We start from the raw sequence: 27990 nt of genomic DNA, 5'->3' as shown, positions 1-27990 counted from the left end.
CCATTTTTTCCGTTAACAGATCGGCCTCACGTGACGGCCGGGCGGCCATTTTGTGGGGGTGAGAGAAGCTTCTAGAAAGAGTTGAGCGGCGACGGTAGCAGCGCTCGGGAGGCTGCGGCTGTAGAGCTTGTCTTTTCAATCGATTTTCTTTACTCATAACGCGATTTTTTTAATCGATATAACGTTACTTACGAAGCGCTCGAATTGAAGTATAGCCTTAATTAAAAAAATTCGAGCAGGATGGAGGTAAGGGATAGGGGAAAAAATGAGGATGGGGTGTTTTTTTTTGCTGTAAAAATCATGAAAAAGTTAAAATCCGTGGTGGTTGAAGAAAACATTGCGTTGATAATGGTAGTTAATTGGAGTCCGTTCGTGAGCTGTACCGTTACCGCGGCGGGGGTGGGTAAAGGATTCAAAGGACAACCTCATCACATAGCCTCTCTTTCTCCCCCTCCCCCCAAACAAAAAAAACAAAAACATTGCATTAACATTTAAATCACCGACATCTCATTTCCAGACCACGCTTCTCTTTTACGGCATATTTGTTGTCAGTTTGCCCATGGTATCCAGGGAAAGATTTCTGCAGTTCTTTGTGAAGTGCGAATGCGCCGAATATTTCGCGATTGGTCCCAATCTTTTAATAAACGGTCAACAAATTTACTCTAAAACTTTCCATGTTTCCGATGAGTTTCTTTCTCATGCCCTGAATCTCGCCACCAAAAATGCAACCAACTTCCCCAACTCTGAAGGGTCATCCAGACTCGAAACGTTGGCTCTATTCTCTCTCCACATATGCTGTCAGACCTGCTGAGATTTTCCATAATTTTCTGCTTTTGACCCTCATGTAGTCTATAATAAAGAAGAATCGTAGAAATAATTTTAAAGTCTTCCTCTAGACTGTGCAATATTCAGTTGAAGCTTCTGTAAGGGGCAGTGAGAAGTCTCACAACACCAGTTTATTTGGTAGTTTACTTTGTTAACTACCAAATAAACTTGTTGGACTTTAACCTGGTGTTGTGAGACTTCTCACTGTGTTTACCCCAGTCCAACGCTGGCATCTCCACATCACGGGGAGAGGTGGCAGAGAAGAAAGTAAATAGTGGCTGGCTGGCTTGCAGGAGTACCTTCAAAGTGATCTTTGGAAGGAAGGAAACTTGAGGTAGGTAAACTTTAAAAAAAAATCAGAAGCTAAGAGTTAAGACGGAGGCTGAGAAGAAAAAGGTCGATTGGAGTGTTCCCACATCAAGCATCATCCATTCTACATTGATTTGCTCCTCACTTGCTTCTTGAGCAAAGGTGACACATTCACCCCACATGAGCACCACTTACTGGTGAAGCTGTTAAATCCACATGGCCAGAAGGCTGAGATAATACAGTGCCAGCAATGGGGATTGTGTTAAGTTTTCTTGGAACACTGTAGGCCAAAAATAAAGAAATGGGGCAGTATATTTATTCTGAGATAAATTTAGCTTGTCAGCTGTGACTCAGTTGATAGCATATCTGAGTCATACGGTTGTGGGTTCAAGTCCCACTGTATGTCTTGAGCACAACAATCTCGGCTGATGCTCTGAAGGAGTACTGCACTGTTAGGTGCTGTCTTGTGGATGAGATGATAAACTATGGTATGACTGTTCCCTCATGGCTGTAAAAGATCCCATGTGACTTATTGAAGAGCAGCCACAGGTGTTATTGCTGGTATCCTGATTAATATTCCTTTATCAACATCACAGAAACGGATGATCTGATCATGGTTACAATTGGGAGCTTGCTGTTTGCAAATTGGCTTGTCACACTTCCTACATTACGACAGTGGCTAGACTTCAAAATGTACTTCATTGGACGTGATGTGCTTTGGGATATCTGGTGGTCTTGAAAGGTACAATAAACAAGTGCCTTTATAGACATAGGGTAGGCATCACTCGAAATCTAAGACCAGAATCCCCATCTGATGTTAGGTCTTTAAGTAGTCCGTCAAATAGTCTATCCTGCCCACATAGCAGTTACCCTAAGAATGATATCTGAAGAAGTGAGAGCATAATTCTGGTAAGGGAAGTCAAACATTGATCATGGAAAGTTAAGGGCTAACTTAATTTATGAAATTTCATTGTCAAGATGTATCACTGCAGCCCCCTGTTTTAGTGGAGTACCGCATTTCTGAAGCGGGATTGAAATGACAGTTTTCTTGCTGTCTAGGCCACTGCATACCTAATTTAGCTCTGGTGGCCTTAAATTGAGTAAGCAGTCTCAACACCAGGTTAAAGTCCCGACAGGTTTCCCAACATATCTCTGAAATCCCACTCACCTGAAGCAGCGCTTTGAAAGCTAGTGGTTTTTGCTACCAAATAAACCTGTTGGACTTCAACCTGATGTTGTGAGACTTATTACTGTGTTTACCTCGGTCTGATGCCGGCATCTCCATATTATGGCCTTAAATTGATACAGAATTTGGATATTACCACCTTGAACATTATATGATTTTGTGTTTGTTCAGGGGCTTTGTGCCTGATTTACACAGGAGATTGCTAGATCAAAAACGTTCTCCTCAATGCATAAAAAACTGCAAAAGTGTTGCATCTACAGTCTATAAATCATGTATACTTTTGATCTGTGCAATGCTTGCTTTACGGTTAATTGATGTGAAATTAAATGTATATAGAAATCTGATGAGTGATTACTAATCTAAATTTCTTTGACAGTTTAAATTTATTTGTTCTCAGCCTATCTAAATTATTTTATGGTCTTGTGGGATACAGATTTACCTTAGCATTATGCAATATGGTAAAATGACTCATATATATATGTATATCTCATGACTTAATGTGCCAGTGGTATATTCTCATTTTATTCTTTGTGTATAATACTGTATTTGTATTTCACATAAATCTTACTTTTCTCACTGGTGAGTTCCCAGGCATCAATTAGAAAATAATTGAGTATATGTGCCAAATCCCAGTCATTTTCTAAAGCAATTGGATTCACACCATATGAACCATTCTACGTGAATTGGTGTACTTGGATTAATTTAAAAGTCAGTATTTTCCTAGTACTTAAGTTTTTACATTGATCTCGCCTGCTGTGAAAATAATAAATGTATAGTAGAAATGCATCTGTGTGGTTACTATCTCAAATTAAAATCTGGCATAAATGGCTTTTTGATCTGTTTCAGCAAACAGGTCGGTGACACAGTGGTTAACACTGTTGACTCACAGCGTCAGGGTCCCAGGTTCGATTTCGGCTTGGGTCACTATCTGTGTGGTGTTTGCACATGCTTCAGTGTCTGCATGGGTTTCCTCCGGGCACCGATTTCTTCCCACAGTTCAAAAATGTGTGGGCTAGGTGGATTGGCCATGATAAATTGCCCCTTAGTGTTGGGGGCTAGCAAGTGTAAATGCATGGGGTTATGAGGATAAGGCCTGAGTGAGATTGTGGTTGCTGCAGACTTGATGAGCTGAATGGTTGCTTTCTGCACTGCAGGATTCTATGATTCTGTGACCTGTGGGAGATGTCTCAAGCTGTCCTTTGTCTAGAGTCATAGATGTTTACTGTATCGAAATAGGCACTTCGTCCCAACCTATTCACGTTGTTCAGTTTTTACCACTAAGCTAGTCTCAATTGTCCATATTCCTCTATACCATTCTTACTAGTGTAACTGTCTAAATGCTTTTTAAAAGACAAAATTGTACTTGTCTCTATTACTACTTTTGGCAGCTTGTTCAAGACACTGACCACCTTAATTGTGTGAAACAATTGCCCCTCTGGACCCTTTTGTATCTTCCTTCTCAGCTTAAATCTATGTCCTCGAGCTTATCTTGAGGTAAATTATTTGTCACTTTATTTTATGGATCTATATAAAATCACCCCTTAAGCCAGGGGAAAAATGTCCCAATCTCTCAAAACTCAAACGTCAAGTTCCAGGAGCATCCTAGTAAATCTTTCCTGCACTCTTTCTACTTCAATAATATCCTTTCTATAATAGGGTGACCAGAACTATACACAGTATTCCAAATGTGGCATTGCTAATGTCTTGTACAACTTCAACAAGACATCCCAATTCCTGTATTCAATGTTCTGACCAATGAAACTGAGCATCAGAATGCTGCCTTCACCACCCTGTCCATTTGTGACTTCATTCAAGGAACTGAACCTGTACTCCTAGATCTTTGTTCTATAACTCTCCCCAACATCCTACTATTAACTGAGTAGGTTATGCCCCGAATCGATCTACCAAAATGAGTCACCTCTCATTTATCTAAATTAAATCCCATCTGCCATTCATCGGCCCATTGGTCTAATTGGTCAAGATCCCATTGCAATCCAAGATGACCTTCAATGCCCACTAATCTTGGTGTCATCTGCAAACTTTAACCATGTGTCCTAAATTCTCATCCAAATTGTTGTTATAAATAACAAATAACTGGACTGATTCCTGAGGCACAGTGTTGGTCTCAGGCCTCCAGTTCGAAAAACAACCCTTTATAACTACCCGATTTAGGTGGATTGGCCATGGTTAAGTGTTTGAGGGAGCACTGGTGTGGATGTGGGTCCTGAGTATGGAAAGATATCTCCTAACTTATTTGACAGCATTTCTAATTAAGTCTTTGTAAAAGCACATATCTCTGAACTTTGGTCTACAATCATAAGATCAAGTTGAGGTCTAGTAACAGCAGAGTGTAAAGGAACCGTTGCAAGATTTACACTGCTGAAAAGTGTCCTCCCACCCTCTGCCATCTTGAGGTCAGATCAAGACTGTAAGGGGATTTGTTCAGCCGTGGGGAAACACGGGCATATTTCATCAAATAAGTATTCAGCTATCTATCTTATCAAGTTCGTCAGTTAAGAAATCAACTCGGTCAAGCACTGCACTGGCTACTCACTGAGAAAATAGTTGACCTTTTGTCAATATGCTTTTGCTCCAGAGCTACTGTCTTTCTATTCCTGGTATTGTAGTACTCTCTCCATCTATGTACTATACAGGTTGTCTCAGTATTCAAGGAAATGAGTACTTCATCTAATTAAGCAATTAATCTTTCTCTCCAGAACAGGGATAAGGAGCAATATCGCAAGCTGTTCATAGGTGGTCTCAGTTTTAATACTACTGAAGAAAATTTAAGAGGCCACTTTGAGCAATGGGGGAAGCTTACAGATTGTGTGGTAAGTTTTGAAAACATATATAAATATTGTCCATATCTTCAATGCCCACCAATCTTGGTGTCATCTGCAAACTTTAACCGTGTGTCCTAAATTCATTTTTTACTATTACTATTTAAAGGGCGAAAAGCTGCAGCATGCTACGGTGCAGAGGGACCTGGGGGTCCTTGTGCATGAGTCGCAAAAACCCAGTCTGCAGGTGCAGCATGTGATCAAGAAGGCGAATGGATCCTTTATAGTGAGGGGGATAGAATATAAAAGCAGGGAGGTCTTGCTGCAACTGTACAGGGCACTGGTGAGGCCGCAGCTGGAGTACTGTGTGCAGTTTTGGTCGCCGCACTTGCGCAAGGATATTTTGGCCTTGGAGGGAGTGCAGAGGAGGTTCACTAGGCTGATACTGGAGATGAGGGGGTTAGACTATGAACAGAGACTAAATAGACTGGGTCTGTACTCGTTGGAGTTTAGAAGGATGAGGGGGGATCTTATAGAGACGTATAAGGTAATGAAGGGGATGGATAGGGTAGAGGTAGAAAGATTCTTCCCGCTCAGAAAGGACAGCAGGACTAGAGGGCACAGCCTCAAGATAAGTTGGGGGGCGGGGGGGTGCAGTTTAGAACGAAGTTGAGGAGGAACTTCTTCACTCAAAGGGTGGTGAATCTCTGGAATTCTCTGCCTGTTGAAGTGGTGGAGGCTACCTTGCTAAATATATTTAAGACACAGGTAGATAGGTTTTTGATAGACAAGGGAATTAAGGGTTATGGGGAGAAAGTGGGAAAGTGGAACTGATCCACTTCAGATCAGCCATGATCTTGTTGAATGGCGGGGCAGGCTCAAAGAGCTAGATGGCCTACGCCTGCTCCTATTTCTTATGTTCTTGATTGGTTTTTGTAAAACTATTGTGCACGTATTCCAAAAACCTGACAAGTCCAGTTCCTGCTATTTTGTTTCTAGTCTTAAAGCTGTTTTTTTTTTCCAATCATTTATCCTTGACAAGGAAAATTCAGAGTTGGTTGTCTGAAATTGATCTTGTGATGTTTATCTTTTGTCGACCCTTGCCTGCAAAGAAGCACTTGGACGTACACCTTCCTAGGTTAAACTATTAACCCTATCGATCCATGGGTACCACCCATGACAAATATTAATTTCTTATACTAGAATTCAGAAGTGATGCTGCATGAAATTACAAGTTACGATCTTTGCAGGTCATGAGAGATCCTCAGACCAAGCGATCAAGAGGGTTTGGATTTGTGACATTCTCTACCCCTGAAGAAGTCGATGATGCAATGGCTGCTAGGCCTCATAAAATTGATGGTCGTGTAGTGGAGCCTAAAAGAGCAGTCGCAAGAGAAGTAAGTTTTTCTAATGAAGGGGAAACATTGGATCATGAATGAGTTAAATTTAAAGGACAGCATAGAGCATCTTATACATGTCCCTTGTACAGCATGGTAGCACAGTGGTTACCATTGCTGCTTCACAGCGCCAGTGACCCAGGTTTGATTCCTGGCTTGGGTCACTATCTGTGTGGAGTTTGCACGTGTCTGAGTGGGTTTTCTCCAGATGCTGCAGTTTCTTCCCACATTCTAAAAGACATGCTAGTTAGGTACATTGACCGAAACAGGCACCAAAGTGTGGCAACAAGGGGAATTTCACAGTTACTTCATTGCAGCGTTAATGTAAGCCTTGCTTGTGACTAATGAATAATCAACTTTAAAAAATCTTTGTGTAATAGTGAATGCAGAGTTTGCCCAAAAGTCATTTTGGAATTGTGGCCAAAATAATTTTCTAATTCTTAAATCTCCAGTTGAAAGAAATGTGTATAATGAATGAAATGCTCCTTGCTCAAAAAGTCACAGGATATAAGCAGGAGCAGACAGTGCGGCCTGTCAGATCTCTTCTGCCATTTTATAAAAATCTGTTCATCTCAGCCATGAATGTATTCAACAATGGAACCCAATGGTCAGAGAGGCAAAATTGCTCATCCTAAGTGATATGCTTATATTGTGGCCTCATGCCTTTGAGTGTTTTGCAGTCTTTTCTGTGGGACAGCTGCTTTCAGCTTTATATGCTATAGCATTATCTTGAGCAAATAAGCCAAGATGATTCCATTGCTTTCAAATGGAGATTTAGACCCCTGCAGGAATAAACATCTACATTGTTTGTCATGTTAGTATATTCCTGCATTTTGAATTGGATTATTGATTAACAAGAACATTAGAGTATCTCGAGGATGTGATTTTCCTCATTAGCTCAACTTGTGTATGAAGCTTTTCTACTTCTTCATTCTCTTAGATCCATACTTAGTTACACTTGTTTTAATTGAAATCACAGCATACTGTTATTTAACCAAAAACTGATGATGGTGACTACACAATCAAGGCCTTGTGTGCAGCGATGGTGAAATGTTTCTAAGATGCATAACTTGGAGATGGTGTCCCAGGTTTTTTCTTTTAAGATGACTGCAATTTCTTTTGCTAACTCCCATTTCCGTTTTGTCCAAAATAATTTCTTAGTATACATCACGTTAGAGACAAATCCTGTATTCATCCATTGGTTATCTGTGATCTTCCATTAAAAATAGGAAGCAATAATTCTGTCTTTTCAGGAACATTGTATATATTGATGCCCCAACATATGTTGATTTGGGTTAATTTTAAGAGTAACATTGTCAGTTTCTGTTCCTGATTTTTTTTTAGGAATCTGGGAAACCAGGAGCTCACCTGACTGTGAAAAAACTATTTGTTGGTGGAATAAAAGATGACACTGATGAACATCACCTCAGAGCATACTTTAAGAACTATGGAAAAATTGAAACTATTGAAGTAATAACGGACCGCCAGACTGGGAAAAAGAGGGGCTTTGCATTTGTATCTTTTGATGACCATGATCCTGTTGACAAAGTAGTCCGTAAGTACCTTCCATAACCGACTGCTTTACTTAATTTAGGTTGTCTGATCTCTCTGCCACCACCCATCTCTACCCCAAGCACCCAAACCCTCAGTGTTTTGTGTTCTGTCCTGTAACCATTTAAGGATTTCTGCGTTTTTACATGTTACCTTTTTCTATAAAGTGGGCAACCATAGTGAAATCTTTTTCTCTAATGAGCTCTGGATAGATTCCTTTGTCTTTGTTCAGTTTCACCTGGCAGTTAAGTGATTGTTGATATTTACCTTTTTTTTGAAAGAAACCACAACATTTGCTTTCTGCAGAAAGCAATTAGAGACTGGGAAAACATTGTTTGGTCTGAAACACCACACCTTGTATTCACAGCACTTTTAACATAGGAAAAACATCTCAAGGTATGTCACAAAAGTGTAATTAAACAGTAAAAATGGATGTAAAGTCAGCAATATTCAGTTTGGTCAGTAAGGTGGTCACTAAGGAGGATCTCAAAGGGAAGAACAAAGAACAACACAGCATGGGAAACAGGCCCTTCGGCCCAATGAGCCCGCGCCGCCATTTTAACATTGAGTTCCCTCTTCCACCTATGACCTTTGTCTATGCTTATGGCACTCCACATGGGAAACCAGATTGAGGGGAGACTAATTTAGGGACAATTTATTACACCAATCAGCCTAAGAGCATATCTTTGGGGTGTGGGAGGAAACCGGAGCACCTGGAGAAAACCCACGCAAGCACGGGGAGAATGTGCAAACTCCCGTGGACACTGGCCCAAATCCATGTACCTGCACAGCAAATGGTGATAGTCACTGAGCTGTCGTGTTGCCCATCAGCTGGTCCAGTTTAAGTGTACACTAACGACATGAAGCACTAGGCTACTCTCGAAACATCCAAGAGCAGCCCTCGCACGACCCACCGTGTGTTTGCCCCTTGTTGGACAACAAGGCAGACCGAAGCACCCGTGGATTAAAAGACCTCGCCCCCCCCCCCCCCCCCCCCCTCACCCTAAGCCCGTGGCCCCTCGTAATATTTGTTTCCAATCTAGGAAAAAGCTTACCACTGTTTATCTATACCCTTCATAATCTTATACACCTCTATTAGATCTCCCCCTCATTCTCCGTCTTTCTAAGGAAAACAGCCCGAAGAAAGAAGAGAATTTCATGGAGAGAATTCTAGAACTTGGGGTCTAGACAACTGAAGATATGATCGTGGTAGGGCAAAGGAAATAAAGAATTCGCATAACTTTGAAGGAACATGAGTTGGACACAGTTGATACCTTGGACAAATTTAAATATGAAACTTGGACATTTTGCAGATTGACAGACTGAGCACAGCAGATATCATGTGCTCTGAGAAGATTCACTTCAGATTATGCTAGCTCAGCATATCTGCTCAAATTAGCATGTATGGGAGAGCTCTGTAAATAACAGTATTTCGAAACTGATGTTTTAATTTTAATATTTCACAATGCCTGAGGTTTTGTATAATCCGTCATTTTTATTTGTGAGCACCAATCATGTTTGTTGCTACACTTAAATGTATTTGTTCTCTTATAAATTCTGTTGCAGTTCAAAAGTATCATTATGTTAATGGCCACAATGCAGAAGTAAGAAAAGCTTTATCTCGGCAAGAAATACTGGATGCACAAAGTAACAGGTCAGGTCGTGGAGGTATGTAATCTAAACTTGGACAATTAATTTTTTTAACGATTCTGTACAGGGAAAATCTTTTACGAGAGTAGTTCAAAATTGCAGAAGGAATGTTGATATTTTAGACACGTTGATTTGATCCTAAATGTGGGTATAGGCACTAAGTTTGTGATTTGTAATGTTATACCTTTCCCAATTTTGTGAAGACACCTCTCAGTAGCATTACTTCAATTTGAAAACTTTGCTATTGTTAATGCCAGGTGGTGGCTTTAGAGGAGACTCTCGTGGAAGTGGCAATTTTCCAATGGGACGTGGAGGAAACTTTGGGAGCCCCAGTAAGTTTTGAACGTGTTTACTAACTAATTAATTTTCTTTATTTTAAGATGGTTTAACAATTTATTTTCTGTTGCAGATGGATATGGGGGTGGTCGTGGTTTTGGAGATGGTCCTGGTTTCAATGGTTATGGTGGAGGCGGTACGTTATATAAACTGTCGTTTCTCTCCCAATTGTTTTTCCTCTCCTCAACCTTCTCTGTGTTAACTCCTCATTAATAGTACAATAGATTCCTTGTTATTTTGCCCACATGCTATTCATGACTGAGTTGTTTGGGCAGGCTATTTGAGGGCCTGTGCAACTGAGCTTATCCTATCTGTGGCTATGCATGCCAGACACACTTGCATTGTATGTCGAATTGTTATCTGTTGAGAGCTTGACTGAGGATTTACAGCATTAATAGAGAGCAGCATGAAAGAAAAGAATGGCAGGAACCAGGGATATAGCATGTGAGATGAAGATGATGCAATAATTGACTGAAGGAAACGATCACTAAATGTGACTTCAGGATGAAGTTATAAAAAATTTAAATTTTGCAAATGATGTCAGTGAGAAAGGTGGTATGCATGAAGATGCAGAATAACTATTAGAAATTACTGAGAAAGAATGAATAAGTTTGACTACCAAGTTCTGATGGTATGTGCACGGGGTGGGGGATGGCATGCTACGACTACAATTTATCAATTCTTTTATAAATTTGCACATAGTATGGGAAGTAAACCAATGAAACAAGAAATGTTTGCATTTATACACCATTTTTCGTGACCATTGAGCTTCCTAAAGTGCTTTGTCGTTGATTTAGGTACTTTGAAGTGTACATTGTGTTGCGTTGTAATGTAAGAAAAGCAGCAAATCCCTTGGCTTTTGAGTCACAAGGTTCTGGGTTCAAATTTGAGAGCTTGGGCTCTCAAACCCCTACTAACAGTTCAGTTCAGTGCAGTACAGAAGGAGTGTTGCGTTTTTGGAAGTGTTGCCTTTCAGATGAAATATTAAACCAAGGCCCACCTGCTTGCCTGGATGGCTGTAAAAGATTCCATAGCACTATTGTTGAAAGGGCATTGTTTCCAGGGTCTTGGCTGATATTTGGATTAGAAGGCATGGTATCGCAGGAGTTAATGTTGGGATTAATTGGCTTTTTGTATTTGTATTTAAATTAGATTTGAACATAGTTTGCACAGAATCAATTCATAGAAGTAAATGGATTTGCAGAAAGGCAAATTGGACCTTTTGCAACCTTAAGACAAGTGCTTTACAGCCAGTGCAGTATTTTAAAGTGCTGTCATTGTTCTAACATTTACAAGTTATGGGGGAATTGTAAGTAACTTAGAAAGATAGGTGGGTTAGTTTAATGAGCATGCAGTTGACAGGTGCCTGCTAATGTGGAGATGTGAGAGGCAATTATTTTGGAATTAAAAATGGTCGTGGACACGTGGAACGATACTTAAGTGGTTGAATCATATAGCTTGGAGTTCAAGTACATGATTCCCTTAAAGTACAGGTAGAATATGGGGTTTTGTTCAATGGTAATTGAGTAAGAAGTACAAGTTTATACAAATTTTCAGTTCGAGCGCATTTGTAGCACTTTGACATTTTGGGAGCCCCAGATAAAATGTTACTGTTAGTTCCATCAGGATGATATGGAAAGAAAAACTTGAGGACATTTGAACCAGGTAAGACAGTTTACTCTTTAAGCATCAGTGGCAAGAGGGTATCTTTTCACTGAGGGTGGAGAAATGTTGGGAGAACATGCTTTACTCTTAAAAGATTGTTGGACCATGGAATTTTTACCACAGTGAGCAAGGCTGTGAGACTGGTATTTTTAGGGGAGAATTAGATAATGATTAGAAAGAGGAAAATATAAAGAAGCAGAAAAGTGATTAATCGTGATTACTGTGGCAGAAACCTAACATGATGGGCTAAATGACTGCCTCCTGCTGTGTTGTAAACTTGTACTTTTCATCATCCCACAGTCCCTGCAAAAAGACGTGATTCTTGGTGCCAGCTTTAACTGCTCAAATATTTTTAACACAGATTGGTACAGCCTGAAGATCTTTTGGTATGCAAGGTTGTTATTCTGTGGATAAACATATTGAGCTATCGAGGAGTTAATTTTTTTTTAAATTGGGCAGAAATGAAGAAAAATTAAACTTAACTAACAACACCTGCACTTAAAATATGCATAAATTGGTGAAAACTGAGGAGAACATTAACTGTTAAGATACAAAATCTTTAATTGAGTTGCTGAAACATTTTGGCCAGAATTCTTCTGAAGAAATTCTAAGTGTCGAATTTGCATGAAAATTGGAGTAATTCCTATTACTTTTTTCAGTGAGAGTTCAAAGAAGAATCTCCCACACTGCACTGCAGAGGCCATCAACATGAATCTCATGAAAATCAAGGGCTGAAATCAGTTTGCTGATCTGTCAGCGCGAAGATCAGCACATGCATCAGCCCCACACTGTCCTCCCAATTGCTGGCCAGCCCTGCAATGCTGGTCCCCCACCACCACTACGGCCCCATCGCTGTTCGCCACCCCCCACCCATTCCCAGGCTCAGCCCTGATCACTGTCCTTTGTCCACCAATCCCAATGCAGAGTGGTAGCGAGACACCCCCATCCCTCATTTTTCCCACCCCTTTGGCCCTCCCCAATGGGCAGTGCCAAGAGGCCCCTGGGCATTGATACATTGCCCCTTCAGCGGTGACAGGGGCATGGGCTGGCATTGCCAGGATGCCAATGTCCAGTGGGCTCTGATTGCCTCCCCCCTCACTCCAGTGGGATTAAGTTGCTAGTTTCCTGTTTATGGGGAGCTACTCTAAACCCTGTTGGTGGGCCTGCAGACCTTAGTCCCGCGCCTGCTAATCATATTGAAATGACTGTAGACCCCGCCGATTTCTGATGTAGAGCAGGTACTGCTGAGTATCTGTGCTGGGAGATAATAGCAAGGGGCGAATGCTTCTGCGAATTGGCCAACGTGACGATATCCTGGCATGCTGCACTAAAAATTAGCACAGCGGGATGGGAGAATCCTTTGACTTGGTTAGGAAATTTGAAGAGTAGTGGCATTCTCTGTAACTAAGCGTGGTGGTGTAGATTCTGTTTTCAATATTGTGTTGAATTGTCACTATGATATTGCACTTCAAGTTTCCAAATTTCCTTTTGTACATGTATTTTCTTGTTTTGTGATCCAGATTGTTTGCAATTTTGAAATATGTTCCATGACTTGAATTTGGCAAGAAGTTTCAAGTTGAGCTTTAGTGATGGCCTTTTACTGAATGAAAATCACAGCAAAAGCGGTGCAAACATGGCTAGTAGAGAAACTAAAAGGCTATATTAGATTAAAGGAAGAGGCTATACAGTTATCAAGAACAGTAGTAAGCCTGAGGATTAAGATTTTAAAATTCAGCAAAGGATGACTAGGAAACTATTTACTGTTTCTCACTACATGCTGCCCCTTGATACTGCTATCTTGCATTCTATCCTCCATTAAAATTAAGGTCAGCTGGAACTGTTGACATGTCTTAACTGGCACCAAGTTCCATTCACCTATCACCCATGTATTTACTGACCTATGTTGGCAGCTTTTGGTCATGCAGTGTCTTGATTTTAAAATGCTCATCCTTGTTTTCAAATATCTCCATGGCCTCTTCCCACATGATCTAATCTTCAGCCTCACAACCCTGTGAGATATCTATGCTTATCTATCTCATGAGCATCTGTGATTTTAATCACTCAACCATTGGTGGCCTCAGTTCTTGCTTGTTATGGTCCTGAGCACTGGAATATCCTCCCTTTACCTTTCTGCTGTCCACCTCGCTTTCCTAATTTACAATGCTTCATTCAAGCTTTTATTATAAATCATAAAATCTTATGTGGTATGGTGTTGAATTTTGTTTTATAATAATTCCATGAAGCTCATTAGGAAATAAAGTTAGGGAATGATAATTAACCAGCATTTCTTCATGGTAGAAAAGGCAAAAACGTTCCAGAAATAGTGGTGTTCCAAGGATTTAAAGAAAAGGGAAGAACTTTGGTACTGGAGAGTATTCAGGAAAAAGGTGGCACATCCCCAGATCTGATGGTCGATGTCTGAGAGTTGTAGAAGAAGTAGCGACAAAGCTAGTGGATGCATTGATTTTGATCTTCCAGAATTTTTTAGGCTCGAATGGTTTCTAGATTAGAATGTAGCTAATATAGCCGCTCATCCAGAAAGGAGGGAGTGGACCAGTTAGATTGATATTGGTTATAGGGCAAAGGTGGAAATATTAGATGCATGATTACAATTCAGTTAGAAAATATAAATTTATGAAAATGGAATGAGGGACCACTGGAAGTCAAGTGTTTAAATTTTTAAAAAGCATGAGGCTGTAAATGTAAAATTGGAGCAAATGAGATTGCTGGTAATATGTTTGGGTGGATTGAGTTTTGGTTAGCAGAAAACAGAATGGTCTTTTGGATTAGCAAGCTATAATAAATAGGGGAGTGCTTGGGCCTGAGCCATTTACATTCAGTCTCACTGCTAGATGGTAAAATATCCAAACTTGCTGATGGTGCAAAGTTAGATGGGAAAGTAGGCTGTGAAATTGTAAAGGATTTAGACCAGTTAAGTGAATGCGCAGGATGGCAGGTGAAATGTAACATGGGGAAATGTGAAGTTATCCATTTCTGTAGGAAAAATAGAAGATAATATTTTTAAACACTGAGAGACTTTGCAATGCAGATAGTTAGAGGGGTCTGTATGTTCTTGTACATGAATCACCGGGAAGTTAATGTGCAGGTAAAGCAAGCAATTAGGAAAGTAAGTGGTATATGGACTTTATTTCAAAGGAATTGAAGTAAAGATTGAAGAAGTATAAGGTGTTGGTGAGGATACACTTAAAATTACTGTGTATTGTTTGTTCTCCTGACCTCAGGAAGAATGTACTTGCTTGGGAGAGAATGGAACAAAGATTCACTCCAAAAATCAGTTTCATGCTAGCATGAAATTCCTGCAGGATCTTCTGAAATTGCTTGCCATGGTGGATCAGGAAACCTGTTGGTAACTAGCGTAGAACAGATTTACAGATGAAGGCCTGACTGGAATTCAGCCCCCAAGCCCGATTCTCTGTGATGCCAGCAGGAAAATGCACTGCATTGGAATTTTGGTCAATGTTCTTAAATATTCTTTACACTTTGGAAGAATAATAGGTGGTAACACTAAAGCACAAAGGGGTTTGATAGAGTAGATACTGAGAAAAAAGCTCCGCAGGTTGTGGAATCTAGATACGTGGTCGTAGTCAGAATAAAGCATTAGTCATTCAGGACTGATGAGGAGCAATCTCTTCACTCAAAGGATTGTACGTATTGGGACTCTACCTCAGAGCTGTAGATGCTCAATGAATATATTCAGATCGGAAGTCAATAGATTTTTGGTTAGTAAGAGAATTGAGATAGAGTGCAAAAAGGTGTTTTTGAAGTAGAAGATAATAATGATAAGCTATGATTGTGAATGACAGAGCAGACTTCTGACTAATGGCCTGGTCCTAGTTCTCATTTTCTATGTGCAAACTAATCTGCAAGATGTTAACCTGGAATATCTGTGCTTAGTTCAGATGCAGGGTTTCACCTCCTCATTGAGCACTAAATTATTCTTCCAGGCTTGATCAACATGCAACTTTTTAAAGCTTTCAAACAAATTTAACAGCTAACTGATATAGGAATTACTTGTAAAATAACTGCATTTTATATGTGTCTTTCATATTCTAATTTCAGACATAACTTTTCCATTTACTTGAGTTCCTTCAGGAATTTGTTCAATAAACAAATTTATCTGAGACTATTGTGTAGTCTTGGGTTCCCACACCATCCTTAAACAATCCAAATGAATTGGCCAACCTTTTCAGTATGCTTTTTCTGTTTTAAGGTGGTAACTTTGGAGGCCCTGGTTTTGGTGGAGGCCCAGGCTTTGGTGGAGGCCCTGGTGGTGGATTTGGCAACCATGGTGGTGGCTATGATGGAGGTGGAAATTATGGTGGTGAGTACTTTGTTGCTACGACTACTGAGAAATTTGAGATTTTTATGAAGTCACTCTGAAGTATGTGATATGATAGAGCTACATTATGGCAATTACTGCGGCATTTGGTGCATTGTGGTGCACAACCTTTGATTTTAGGCTAGTAATGAAGGGCAGTATTTCCTGCTTATTGTTGAATACAATTGCCTAATACAGTTGCCAAATATTTAACGTGGCTTCCTAAATTTTGTTGCTGAAATTTAGCATTGTCAGGGAGGCTGGGAACACAGTATAGAAGAGAACCCAAGAGCAAGAAAGATTTGAAATAAGAGATATCCCTGGATCACACTTGCTCTTTTGGCAGCTAGTTATGAGGTGGATGAGAAAGGGTCAGGCATTAGTTGAATTAAAGGGGGAAAAATACTCTCAAAAATCTAAAGAATCCCTATAATCAAAATAGCAAATTTGCTGTTCCAATAAGAACTTCCATAAAGTTTGAATGTGTGAATTTGGGCGTTGTCGCAAGTTATTTATGTCTTCCAATGTGCATTTTCATACTGTTTAAACAAGTACAAGGCTGGTTGAAATAGATCTGTGTTTACTACTTTGAGTTACTGCATGTCATCTTCTTGACTTCTCCCTGTCAAAAATATGACAGTTTTTCTACAGAAGTTTTAAGCAGGAGGGTGATCCAGGGACATTTATCTTTCGCAGTCTTCTCCTAATTATGGGATGGCATTCCAGTGACTTAGCTTATTACAGATATTGGAGCTAGAGTGGAAAAGGAAGAAGAATAACTTTGCAATCACCAGTCCAGGCACCATATTTTTTTTCAGAATGATGTAAGTTTATACAACTGAAGGTTTGGCAAATTACTCATTAATATCCTACAAGAATGCTTGTATTCTGGATTTGCTTATCTGTGCATACAATTGATTTTTGTATGCAACAGTGGAAATATTTCAGTAGTAAATCACAAAAAAGTTACTTGTTTATGGGATGTGGGTGTCGCTCGCATTTATTGCCAGTCCTTTACCAGTCTTGAGAAAACAATGGTGAGCTGTGGCGTTGTAGTCTGCATGGTGTTGGTAACTCACAGTGCTGTTAAATACTGTTATTTTGACCAAGCAAAGAGGAAGAAACAGTGGTCTGTTTTCAAGTTTGGATGGTGTGTGACTTAGAAGGAAGTTTGCAGATGGTGATCACATGCACCAGCTGCCCTTTTCTTCTAGGTGGATTTGTACAGTGTGGCCAAAATAGCCTTAGTGAGTTACTGGTGAACTTAGCTATGATGCATCAGATGGGGTGCCAATCGAGACGGCTGTTCTTCCCTCAACGGTGCAGAGCTTCTGGTGTTGTTGGAACTGCAGTCACCTAGATATGTGGAGTATTCCATGACATACGCCTTGCAGATGGTGGACAGGCTTTGAGGAGTTTGGGGGGAGGTGGGGGTGGTGAGTCATTGACTGCAGAATTGCAAGCCTTTGTTCTGGTGTTGTACTCACTGTACTTATATGGCTGGTCCAGATTAGTTTCTGGTCAGTGATGAACCTGATGGTGAGCTATTCTAAAATAACCATGCTGTTGAATGTTAAAGGTATGGATTCATTCTTATTAGCAGTGGTTGTTGTCTAGCACTTGTATGGTGCAAATATTATTTGCCACTTGTCAGCCCAAGCCTATGTTGGTCTAGATTTTGTTCCATCTGTGCAAGAATTACTTCATTTTCCAAGGAATTTTGAATGGAACCAAACACTATTAACACAACTTCTGAACTTACAATGGAAGGAAGAGCATGGAAGCAGCTAAAGATAGTTGGGCCTACGGCACTGCCCTGAGAAACTCCTCAGCTCAGGACATCACTGGAAATGATTAGCCTGCAACAACCACACCTTTTCTCGTGCTAGACCTGACTGTAGCCTTATAGCATTTCTCCCCTATTTCTCATTGACTTCAATTATACCAGGGATCATTGATGTCACAGTTAGTCACTCACTTCATCTCTGAAATTCTGTTCTTCTCCGTATTTGGATCAGTGCTGTAGTGAGATTTCTCTCTTTTCTTTCCCTTTGTATGGTATGCTTTGTATAGCACATAAACAGTACTCACTGTATACTAATACATGTGACAATAATAAATCAAATCAAAAGATTTGGAACCAAATGGCCTTGGCATAACTGGAACTGAGCACCCTTGAGTAGGTTATTGTTGAGTATGTGTCATTTGATTCCATTGTTGGTATGTCCTTCAGGATTTGGTATGGTCAGTCAGTGATGTTGCTACCAAGCCATTTGTTGAAGGCTTCCACCATGAGTATGTCCTTGCTATCGGCAGTGCTTCATCCTAATGATCTACATGGAATACTGATTTATCAGCTGAGGGATGGCAGTAGGTGGTAATCATCAGAGGTTTCCTTTCGACTTCAGTTGCTATGAGACTTTATGAGATCAATGTTGAGGGCATGTAGCACATCCTCTCATCTGTATACTGCTGTGCTACCACCTCTGGTGGGCCTATCTTGATGCTGAATGGGTGATGGAAGAATCTTAAGACATTGGTAACTATGTTGAACTGCCACTTGACTAGAAAGTGGGGACAGTTCTCCCAAATTTTGGCACACATCCTTGGGTGTTAGTGAGCTTTGCAGGGTGGCCTGTTATGCTTTTGTTACATCCTGTGTTTAGATTGATGGTGGGTATTATGTCTGGTTTTATCTTTATTTAACTTTGTTTTGCAAAAATTTGATACAATGGGGTAGCTTGCTTGGCCATTTTGGAGGGCTGTTTCCAAAGGTCTGTAGTCCTGTTTAGGGCAGACTGGGTAAGGGCATCATATTTCCTTTCTAAGGACATTAGTAAACCAGATGGTTTTTTTACTACAATCTGGCAGTTTCATGGTCACTTACGTGGCTGATAGAGCTTAAATTTCCAAATCTAATTGGATTTTTAAATTCCCTCAGCTGTTATGGTGGGATTTGAACTTCTGTCTGTGGAACATTAGTCCAGGCTTCTGGGTGACTAGTCCAGTAACATAAGTATTACGTTACCAGCCTCATCATGTAGGAAGAAATTAAAATTGAGTTTTGGTTGTAATATTTGAATGAGGACAGTGAAGATTCATTTCTGCATGAACAGTGAAGGTTTCATATGGGAGTATAGAATATGTAGGAATTAAATAACTCACTTGGTGATCAGTGTATTTTGTATCCTAGGAAATTTTGGTGGAGGTGGTAACTACAATGATTTTGGAAATTACCATCATCAGAACTCTAATTTTGGACCAATGAAAGGTGGAAACTATGGAGGAAGAAATATGGGTGGACCATATGGAGGTATATTTTTTGTTACTGTATGGCAGAAAGCAGTGTAGTGGAGGTTCAAAGAACTCCTAAATTAAAAGAAAGTGATGAGTTTACCTATTTTACATCTTTCGGCTTGATTAGGCTAAAAAATGTTGGAAAATTAGAAACACTCTGATCGCTTTTGACGTTTAAGTATTCGGGTTGAGTGTTCCTGGGCAGACAGGGTAAAACTTTTTTTCCATTCTGGTACAGCAATATAGTTTAACCCAATTCAAGAATCACTTGTGAATTTTGCCTTGAGTCAAACATTGGGCCTGTTGAAACAGCCTTAGAATTTTCCTTTTTGCTCCTGTGGACTGTTAACAGCTTTACCTTGTCTTTGTTTAATTTGTTGATATTCATTTGTTCGCTTTCCATTTTTCTGTTGATTTAAGGTACTGATAGTTTCATGGCCAAGTGAGTCTTGACTGATGAGTGTAAACAATAAGTGGCAGCAGATAATTGGTCTGCTGAGGAGCTTGCTAAGACAATCTGCCCTCATGCGTTGTTCATCATCCAAGAATCACTGGACGACCATCATGTATGGAAACTGTGTTCATTTCCTCTTTTCTCTGCCCCCACTCTCTGCCCTCAATCAGCCCAGGATCATCTGATTTGCTAATGATAGGAGTACTACAACACCTTAGCTCATCAGGCATACGTGTACTTTCCCTTGTATAATGTAAATGAAAATGCCCAAAACAGGGTAACAGCTTCCTAGAGTTATATTGGTAGATGGGTTTTAAGTGTAATCTCCATTGTACTCATAAATGGGTGTTTAGTTTTCAAATACAAAGAGCACATTGCGTTGAAATTGTGCTTTACAAATAGCTGGTAGTAATAAGTAAACACCAGTTGTACTCCAGGGGTGTCCATTGTTGCCATTTTTAGAATGGCACATTTACTGATCAATTGCAGTAAAATCATCGCTCTTGATTCTTTTACTTGTGATTGTACGTGGGTAGCAACGGTTTGGAAGGTTCTATGTTTACTATAAAAATCCCTTTTAGAAATTTTCCCTGATTTTCTTGGGGATAAGAAGAAACTTGTGAATTTTTAATTGGATCAAGTCTGTGCTTAAATTTTAGCTTTAGTCATAGTTAATTTGCAATTGGTAACCACAATATAGCCATAATGTAGTAATGTCTGAAATAAACAATATTGGCCAGCAAAGAGAAAAATGTTTCTCTTCCGAAAAAAAAAAGGAATTGTTCAAATATATCTGAACATACTTCAAGGTCAGCTGAAAAATTGGAAGTTAATTCTCCAGTTGCTCTCTCTTAACTATGGACACTGTTTTCCTTTGGTTCGCTTATGAATGTTATTACAAAAGAAACATGAATATTAACATGGAACTAAAGGATTGATGGATACTCGGCTTCTTTGCTTAGTCAGATTTAGTATAGTTTAGTCAGTAGCAGTTTCTTATATTTTTGCTGATTATCAATATCTGCATTGCACCCATAAATAAAAATTCCTTCCTTTAAATGCACTGGATGCATCCATATGCATTGTTGACAGTTGCGTATCTAATAGAGTGCCTTTTTTACATTTTAGAAATGATCCCACTACATAATTTCTGAAGTAATATCTCTTTGGCATTGAGCAAGTGGAAACTTGCAATGGATGAGAATTTTAATTTTGAATTTCTCCCCTCCCACTTTTCAAAAAAGGGGGAAAGCTAACTGGAGAAAGTTAGCTTCTTGGATCAGGGTTTTGAGCATGTTCTACCTGCCTGTGACAGGTGAAATTTGATGTCTTAGTGGAAATAATTCTTTTACAACTGGTACTTCCAATTGGCAGATTCATTCTTGAAATCCTTCGTGTTGTAAACGATTTTTGTTTTTGCATCTGCTTTACCCCATATATCTTGATAATTCTACTTCGGTGATTCTGAATATCAGTATGAATTTTGTTCACAAATGTGCATCTTTCCTCATGTAACCTCTCTGCAAGAGCCCATTCTCACCTTTCTTGGGAGTGCCAAATCACTTTTTAAATGTTGTGTGAGCACCAAATGCTGAAATTATCAGGCATTGCCCAATATTTTCTAAAAATGTTTTGAAATTTTGTTCATTAATTACTTTAATATTTCAGTAAAGCCTGAGTTAATCCCATTTAACTGTACATCCTTGAGAAGTAGCTGAAATTTAAAGCCAGTCAAGAGTTCTATACCAGCTAAAACAAAAATTTATTTGTCCTGTTATGGCCCGTATAGATCTTGGAAGCAGTGCTTTTAAGTCCAGCCATATTTAAAACGTGTTGATAATTTAAATTAATGTGGTCTATCTAAGGGCGAAGCCTTTGTTGGAATTAACACAAATTCCAAACTATAGTTCTTGGTGTAGGCTCAGATAACCATATGGTTTTCATGAGATCGTGGTGATCAAAATCCCAGTGGATTTTCTCCATCAAATTGAGTTTGAACTCTGGCATGTGACTGAATAATAACAGTAAGAATGTGGAATATTGTACCAAAATTAAGCAATTTTAATGTTTTGTAGTGAATTAAAATAGAATTATCCTGATGCAATTTTATATAATCTTGATCTCAGGGAACTATGGTGGTGGAGGTGGTAGTGGATTTGGTCGTAACAGATACTAATTCAGTAAAAACCCATTCCAAGGGTAAGTGTGATCAATTCCTATTATTTATTACTGTTGTGTATAGTACCAGTAGCAGAGATTTTTAAAGTTACTTCTAATATTTTGTTGAATATATGAATCCTTAGACTCTTAGGTTTCAAGTAATAATTTGGAGTTGCATCTCCTTTGTATCCTTAACCCAATTAGATATGCACAACTATTCATAATTGTAGCAAGTTGTCTGGGGAGGAATAATGTAGCCACAATTTATTTTAAGTAACGTTTTTCTAGAAAACATAAGGTTCGTTCAGCATACCACTTAAGGACTTTGTACCATTACAATGTTAAATGGATAGTAACATTGGATTTTTATGATTAACTGCTGCTTACTATTTACCTCTATTTTATTGTAACAGGCATCACTATATAAATAGGGGAGGATGAGAGCCCAGAGTTTACAGGACAGCTGCAGGTTATTCTCTCAGCAAAATTTTAAGGAAAAAAATTATCTCAGCGGAACATAAAAAGGCAGTGAGATGACGGAAGACTCCAGAGCACAGGCAGAGAAAACCATTTTGTCAATTCTTGGGATTGTTTAATTGAGCGGACTCTTGATGTGGAGAAAGGACTGTAAAGATGCCTTGGAGACAGATTTCTAGCTTTTTAAAAAAAATTTTCTTTGCTGTAGTATCTTTGTAGTGTTCTACATAAGTTGCAATGTGGAATTGTTATGAGTTGAGGGGATTTTTCAACATTTAAATATTCCTAGATGCACTGAGAACTTTGAGAGCTATGAACCAGGATCATGGAGTTATAATATTCAGTCTTTCTATGTTCAATATCTGCAGTGTGTAGAGTTTGGAAAATGTTGTATGTCCACAGTAACTTTAATAAAATCCCAAAAAAAAAGAAAAGGGGGTGTCTAATTGTTTTTTTAGGTAGATTTGTTATGGGTGGGTAAAATGCTCAGTCTTTGACACAGCCAGGGAAATGCAAGGACTGCTAAACAGACAAAAGTTGCAGAGATGAATCTTCAAATCCTCAATTTAAAAACTGCTAGAACTGAGTGGTTTCTGCAAGAAGGAAAGATCCTTAGATCCTGTAGATACAGCAGCTCCTTCATCGGCCAGGAAAGGCATGATCCGGCGTTAAACAGCAAGTGGTTTACACTTTCAAGAAAACAGGTCTAGCACAAGAAGTCTGGACAAAGAAGCCTAATTTCAGCCAGCACTCTTTTAAAAGTGAGCGATATTCATGCATCAAAAGCTTTAACTGCAGTAAATATAAAGAGGAGGCCAACGCAAACAGAGGTCTTGTAGAGCAGAATAGAGCTAAACATCAGTTAAACTTCATCATGTAAGTAAGATATTATTTAATTGTCTTTTTATTTTACAGAAGTGAAGAGGTAGCCAATGCAAACATAGCAAGCTAGCAGATAATATTTGTTTTTGATTTTCAATTTATTCCATAGTACCACAATAGCACCACATTCTTGGTCTGTAGGGATTTTGATCCACACCAGTTCCCTTTTGTGCAAAGTTAAAATCTGCACAAAATTAAAAATTCGTGGTTTCTTTGTGCCTAACTATTTACCTTTTCTGTGCTATTTAAGGTTATAGTATCTGACGGTGGGTGTTGATTGTCCACTGGATCTTAAACTGTGAGCTGCCAGACTTCATTCCACATGTGATCAGAACCATCCTCAGCCAGCGTCTGACCTCTATCAACTGGTCTGAGCTGCACTGAAACTGAAATCACAGTGGAGAGGGCAGTGATCTAGGCTATAAGCCCCATGATCAGTTTTGTTCTCTGCTGGAGTAGGTAAGTGTACAGAACACAGCGATATGCATTAATTTGAATAACATTCGAAATGAGCTGTGATTTTTTTTGAATAATTGAATTGCACTGAAGGGGTTCAGCATGTCAAAATTTCAAGCACAAATTAGCGCTTGCCAATTTAATAAAGTCAAGTTAGTGTTGGAGCATTGTTAACATAGCATATGAAGAGAACTTTGTGTAATGAAAATATTCCTCTTTAAAACTTGACTCTTATTGTATATTTAAGTCTACATTACGATTGGTAATTTTTCAAAATCTTGATCACTCAAACATGAGTAAATATAGATTTTGCTCGAGCAGACAAAATATTTCACACCATTGATTAAATAGCTGAGCGTTTACATCCAGTTGTCTTCCAGTGATAGATTCCCTCCTAGATTCTGGCTGGGGCCTATTCTGCATTAAGTATGTGTCCCAGTGTTCTCAATGTTTAATGTGCTCATGATTTAGAAAAATTTAAGCAGATCGGAAAATGAGAGGTCAGTAGTGAAGAAACAGCTGCAGTACCCTAATTCAATAAAAACAAAGCGTGCATCAGATAAATGTTCAGCCAAGTTTGCATTTTGCTGGCAAAAGTGCTAAATCTTTTGTAGTTGTATTTTTATTTTCACTTGCTCTTTGAGTTAACGTCGGTCGGGTCCTGGAAAATTTACTCAAACAACAAATCCAGTTATCAAATTTCAAACCTACTGTTCTTATCCACTATGTTGGCGGGGGTGTTGGTCTTTTTTTTGTTTCCTTCCCTGCAATTCCTGTTAAGACGTGTGCCTGGTTCCTATTTTCCCTATGCGTATCTAGCAGATGGTTGCCTAGGAATGAGATTTTGGGGGACGTTATGTGAGGATCTGCAGGTAATCTAATTAATATATTGATTTAATGACAATCTGTAATGTCACTGGAATGGTGTAAAGTACTTAAGTTGGTAAATACAGCATGCACAGTTACATGCAGGGATTATGAGCTGGCAGATGGACTCTTGAGGCAAATGTTTGATGTTTTAAATGGTATTTTGTAATTAGGATATCTTGCAGTTTGTAGGGAACTAGAGGTTTCTAGTATGCTGCATTAGTAAGAAGATTCTTTAGTAAGAAACTTGTGTGGTCCCCATTGACTCGAATTATTATTCCTATTTAACATAGGATATTTCTTATGGTGTGTTTCTAAGTTTTGTGAAATAAAACTGATCTTCAGGTGTTGTGTTTGATGAACCTTATCTTGAACATTGGTGATTTCAGGAACAGCAACTTGCTTTTATATATTGGAAATGGCATTGGAGTTGAGCTGTAAAAGATGTATGGGTGGGCATGGATAGAATCAGAAAGTGTAACAGTGCTCTCTGCTACTTTCTTCTCTAATTTAGACTAGTTTTTGCTGATCGCAGTTAGCTTGGTTACGATGGTGCAAGTGGTTCTTGTTCCCTGGTTAACCAATGGTCCCTGTTGGAAATGTTCTAATAGTGGCTGTTGGATTAATAAAGGGTCAGGTCTGATTGGGATAGTCTCTGATCAAATTCCCCACGAAGAACATAAAATAGGAGCAGGAATAGACCACAGAGCCCCATGAACCTGCTCTGCCATGTATTAAATTCGTGGTTGATCTTAAATATTGACTCCACTTTCCCCCCTGATTTTCTTGTATCCTGCGATTCCCTTAGTATTCAAAAGCGAATGATCTTTGCCTTCAACAACTCAGCAATACAGCCCTCCAGGTGGAGAATTCGAAAGATTCGGAACCCTATTGAAGAAATTTCTCCTCATGCTTGCTATCCAAGTCTTGTGTATGGGTTTTGGCTTGTGGATCTGCACTACAGAAAAATCGATTTTAATTAATAATTTGAAGTTGCTTAATTTCTTCACTGTTCGTTTCTGTGAAATATGAAACTTAAGTTTGGATAGTGATAATTTTTTTCTCCCTTTCTAGGAGCTGATACGGGATTCAATGGATTGTGGATGTTTTTGACAAGGATGCTGAGTTCAGTAAATAGTTTTCCATTCAGTGTCAGGTTTTAAAGGTAGTTTTGATCAGAAGGTAGTTAATTGAGTAATAAAATTCAAGGGATGTGGCAATTCACTCGCCCGATTGCTTTTATTGTAGTTTCTCACTTGTTACTCTTTCTTTGGAGTCTGTATGGCTGAAAATGATAAGCATTAGTGATAAATTGCATGGAAACAGTAAATGTGGCAATTGCTAAAGTTGCAACAGTATAATAAGGGGCCACGGTTTCAAAAGGCAAATTTAGAGCTTGGGTTAGGCAGTTCTTCACACAATAGGTAATCAATATATTGAATAGGTTCCTGGATAGAGTGGTGGAGATTAAAGTTTCAGTATCATTTAAGAACCAGTTGGTCTACAATTTCTGTGTATAGAGTTTGCATTCAGGATTCTTCCAAAACTTTCTATACTTTTCAAACTGGGTTGTGCTGGAGTGAACCCAGGTAGTGATTCAATTAATTGAATAACAAAAGGAAACATTTCTTACTCTAAGTTGAACTTTAAATTTTACTGCCACAGCCTTCCTCAAACATGTAATCTTGGCAACTGAAGGTCTGAAGTTGGATATGGAATCATAAGAACTATAAGGAAAAATAAGTAAATGATGGAAGTGCAATATTACTGCAGTGCTCAAAGGACAATGGTCCTTAACTACACGTATATTCAGAGATTGGTATAATAAACCAATTACAAATTATTTTGTGATTGATTTTTGTTGGATCATTTTCCTTGCACTCAAACTGTCCAATTATTCCCTTCACATTATGAATCTTTGGTTTTCTTTGTTCATTTATGAAGTGAACACTTCTATGATGCAGTTAAATACACCAATAAATTTGTCGTTTTCCTGATTTGTCATCATACCTTATTTGGAAAACTTAAAAGATATACTCTGTGTACATTGCTGCAGGTCAAATGAATAAACCCATTCAAAGTTGAAAACCACTTATCTGAGAAATAGAGCAAGATGAACTATTAAAAATCTTATTGAAAGTGGCCAACATTGCACACAGTAATTATGCCTTTATGAGAAGTTGTTCTCTGTGAAACTGCATTACAGCTTGTCGATGGTACTTTGCCAGGAATTTTAATAGATTAATGTTGTTGCACACAAACATGCTTTCAGCTTTGCCAGAGTTTCTGAACTGAAACAATACCAATTGCTGAGCCAGAAGGGTAGGCAGATATGTGGTTGATACTCAAATCTCCAGCAGGCCATTCTATTTCTAGCTTTATAACTTGGCATGTAAAGTCTCTAGTCGACTTGGGCATTGTATGTTCTAGACATGATGATGAAATTGTGTCCCAAACTTATGTCAGAACCACTAAGTCAAGGCGCTGAAGTGGACAGACTGCTTAAAGTTTTAAGGAACTAATCTAGGCCTTTGTTAAACTCTTAATTTAATCAAAATGTTCCAATCAAATAAATGCCAAACATCTCATTAAAGTTAACCCTAGAGTCAGAAACAGGCAACCTAATTGACTAATTTTATATCCTACACAACAAAGTCAGATCTTCACAACCAGAAGGGTGTTAAGATTATCATACCTTTAGAGGGACGTAATATGGTCAGTTACACAAATTGCATCCAAAATATTACTCTGAAACCTTGGGTTCACCTGAAGCAAACATTAAAATTTAAACATGCAATGGACGTAGTATTCTGCTACAATAAGATGTGTATCTCTTAAGGCCACTTGTCTAATTGATATAATTAGGTACAGGGTGGACTCGGTTTGAGAATAAACTTATTGTTGCATTGGCATCTATTGTAAGTGATTACTGTGGTTTCAGAGGAAATTTCTAATTTTTCATATGTTCTAATGATAACAAATCTCAATCTAAAGTCCTCAGAAATGAGGGCCTTGTAAGGAAGAATTTTTTTTATTTACCCTTAATAGTGCCAGCAGCACAGGAGATGGAACAGGACCTTCTCTACTGTAGGCAATGTGGTGCATTGAGATCAGGTGTAGAGCTTTTTGAATTGTAGAAGGGATTCAAGTATGGACAAGTGATGAGGCAACACTTTATTTTGAAAAGCAAGCTGAAGGAGCAATAGATAAGCATTGATCCCAAGTGAGTGCATTTCAGTATTTACATCTACAGCCTTTGACATGAACTGTTTCATCCTTCAGTGTCTTTCCTTATCTCCAATTAAGTGGAATGGTCCTCACTTGGTTTCACTCTGTCTTCCTTAATTGTAGCCTGAGCT

At 38.9% G+C, this 27990-nt stretch overlaps 1 protein-coding gene across 8 annotated transcripts; it reads left to right on the top strand.

Annotated features, from left to right (window-relative positions):
- The first annotated feature begins 49 nt into the window (after nucleotides 1–49).
- On the top strand, nucleotides 50–26474 carry LOC145354343 (heterogeneous nuclear ribonucleoproteins A2/B1-like). Of its 8 annotated transcripts, none has more exons than XR_013888846.1 (12): nucleotides 50–246; nucleotides 5038–5151; nucleotides 6351–6497; nucleotides 7842–8052; nucleotides 9615–9716; nucleotides 9956–10030; nucleotides 10108–10170; nucleotides 15931–16041; nucleotides 19232–19351; nucleotides 21916–21988; nucleotides 23559–23767; nucleotides 25706–26474. XR_013888846.1 is itself a non-coding variant. In XM_080205540.1 (11 exons), the coding sequence occupies exons 1-10, from the start codon at nucleotides 241–243 to the stop codon at nucleotides 21963–21965; spliced, it is 999 nt and encodes a 332-aa protein (XP_080061666.1). In that variant the 5' UTR covers nucleotides 50–240; the 3' UTR covers nucleotides 21966–21988; nucleotides 25706–26474. The 8 variants fall into 8 exon arrangements, 3 of the variants coding, with proteins under 3 accessions (XP_080061666.1, XP_080061654.1, XP_080061687.1); XR_013888845.1 differs by having other exon boundaries at nucleotides 22363–23767; XR_013888849.1 differs by lacking the exon at nucleotides 19232–19351.
- The last annotated feature ends 1516 nt before the right edge of the window (nucleotides 26475–27990 follow it).

Source organism: Carcharhinus amblyrhynchos, chromosome 2 (assembly GCF_965287045.1).
Source record: "Carcharhinus amblyrhynchos chromosome 2, sCarAmb.v2.hapA, whole genome shotgun sequence".
Taxonomy (NCBI): domain Eukaryota; kingdom Metazoa; phylum Chordata; class Chondrichthyes; order Carcharhiniformes; family Carcharhinidae; genus Carcharhinus; species Carcharhinus amblyrhynchos.
This window is presented reverse-complemented; position numbering and strand designations above follow the sequence as displayed.

Coding starts and splice junctions, on each gene's coding strand:
- LOC145354343 (XM_080205540.1), top strand. Junction 8,053..9,614: donor TCCTGTTGACAAAGTAGTCC/GTAAGTACCTTC, acceptor ATTCTGTTGCAG/TTCAAAAGTATCATTATGTT. Junction 9,717..9,955: donor TAACAGGTCAGGTCGTGGAG/GTATGTAATCTA, acceptor TGTTAATGCCAG/GTGGTGGCTTTAGAGGAGAC.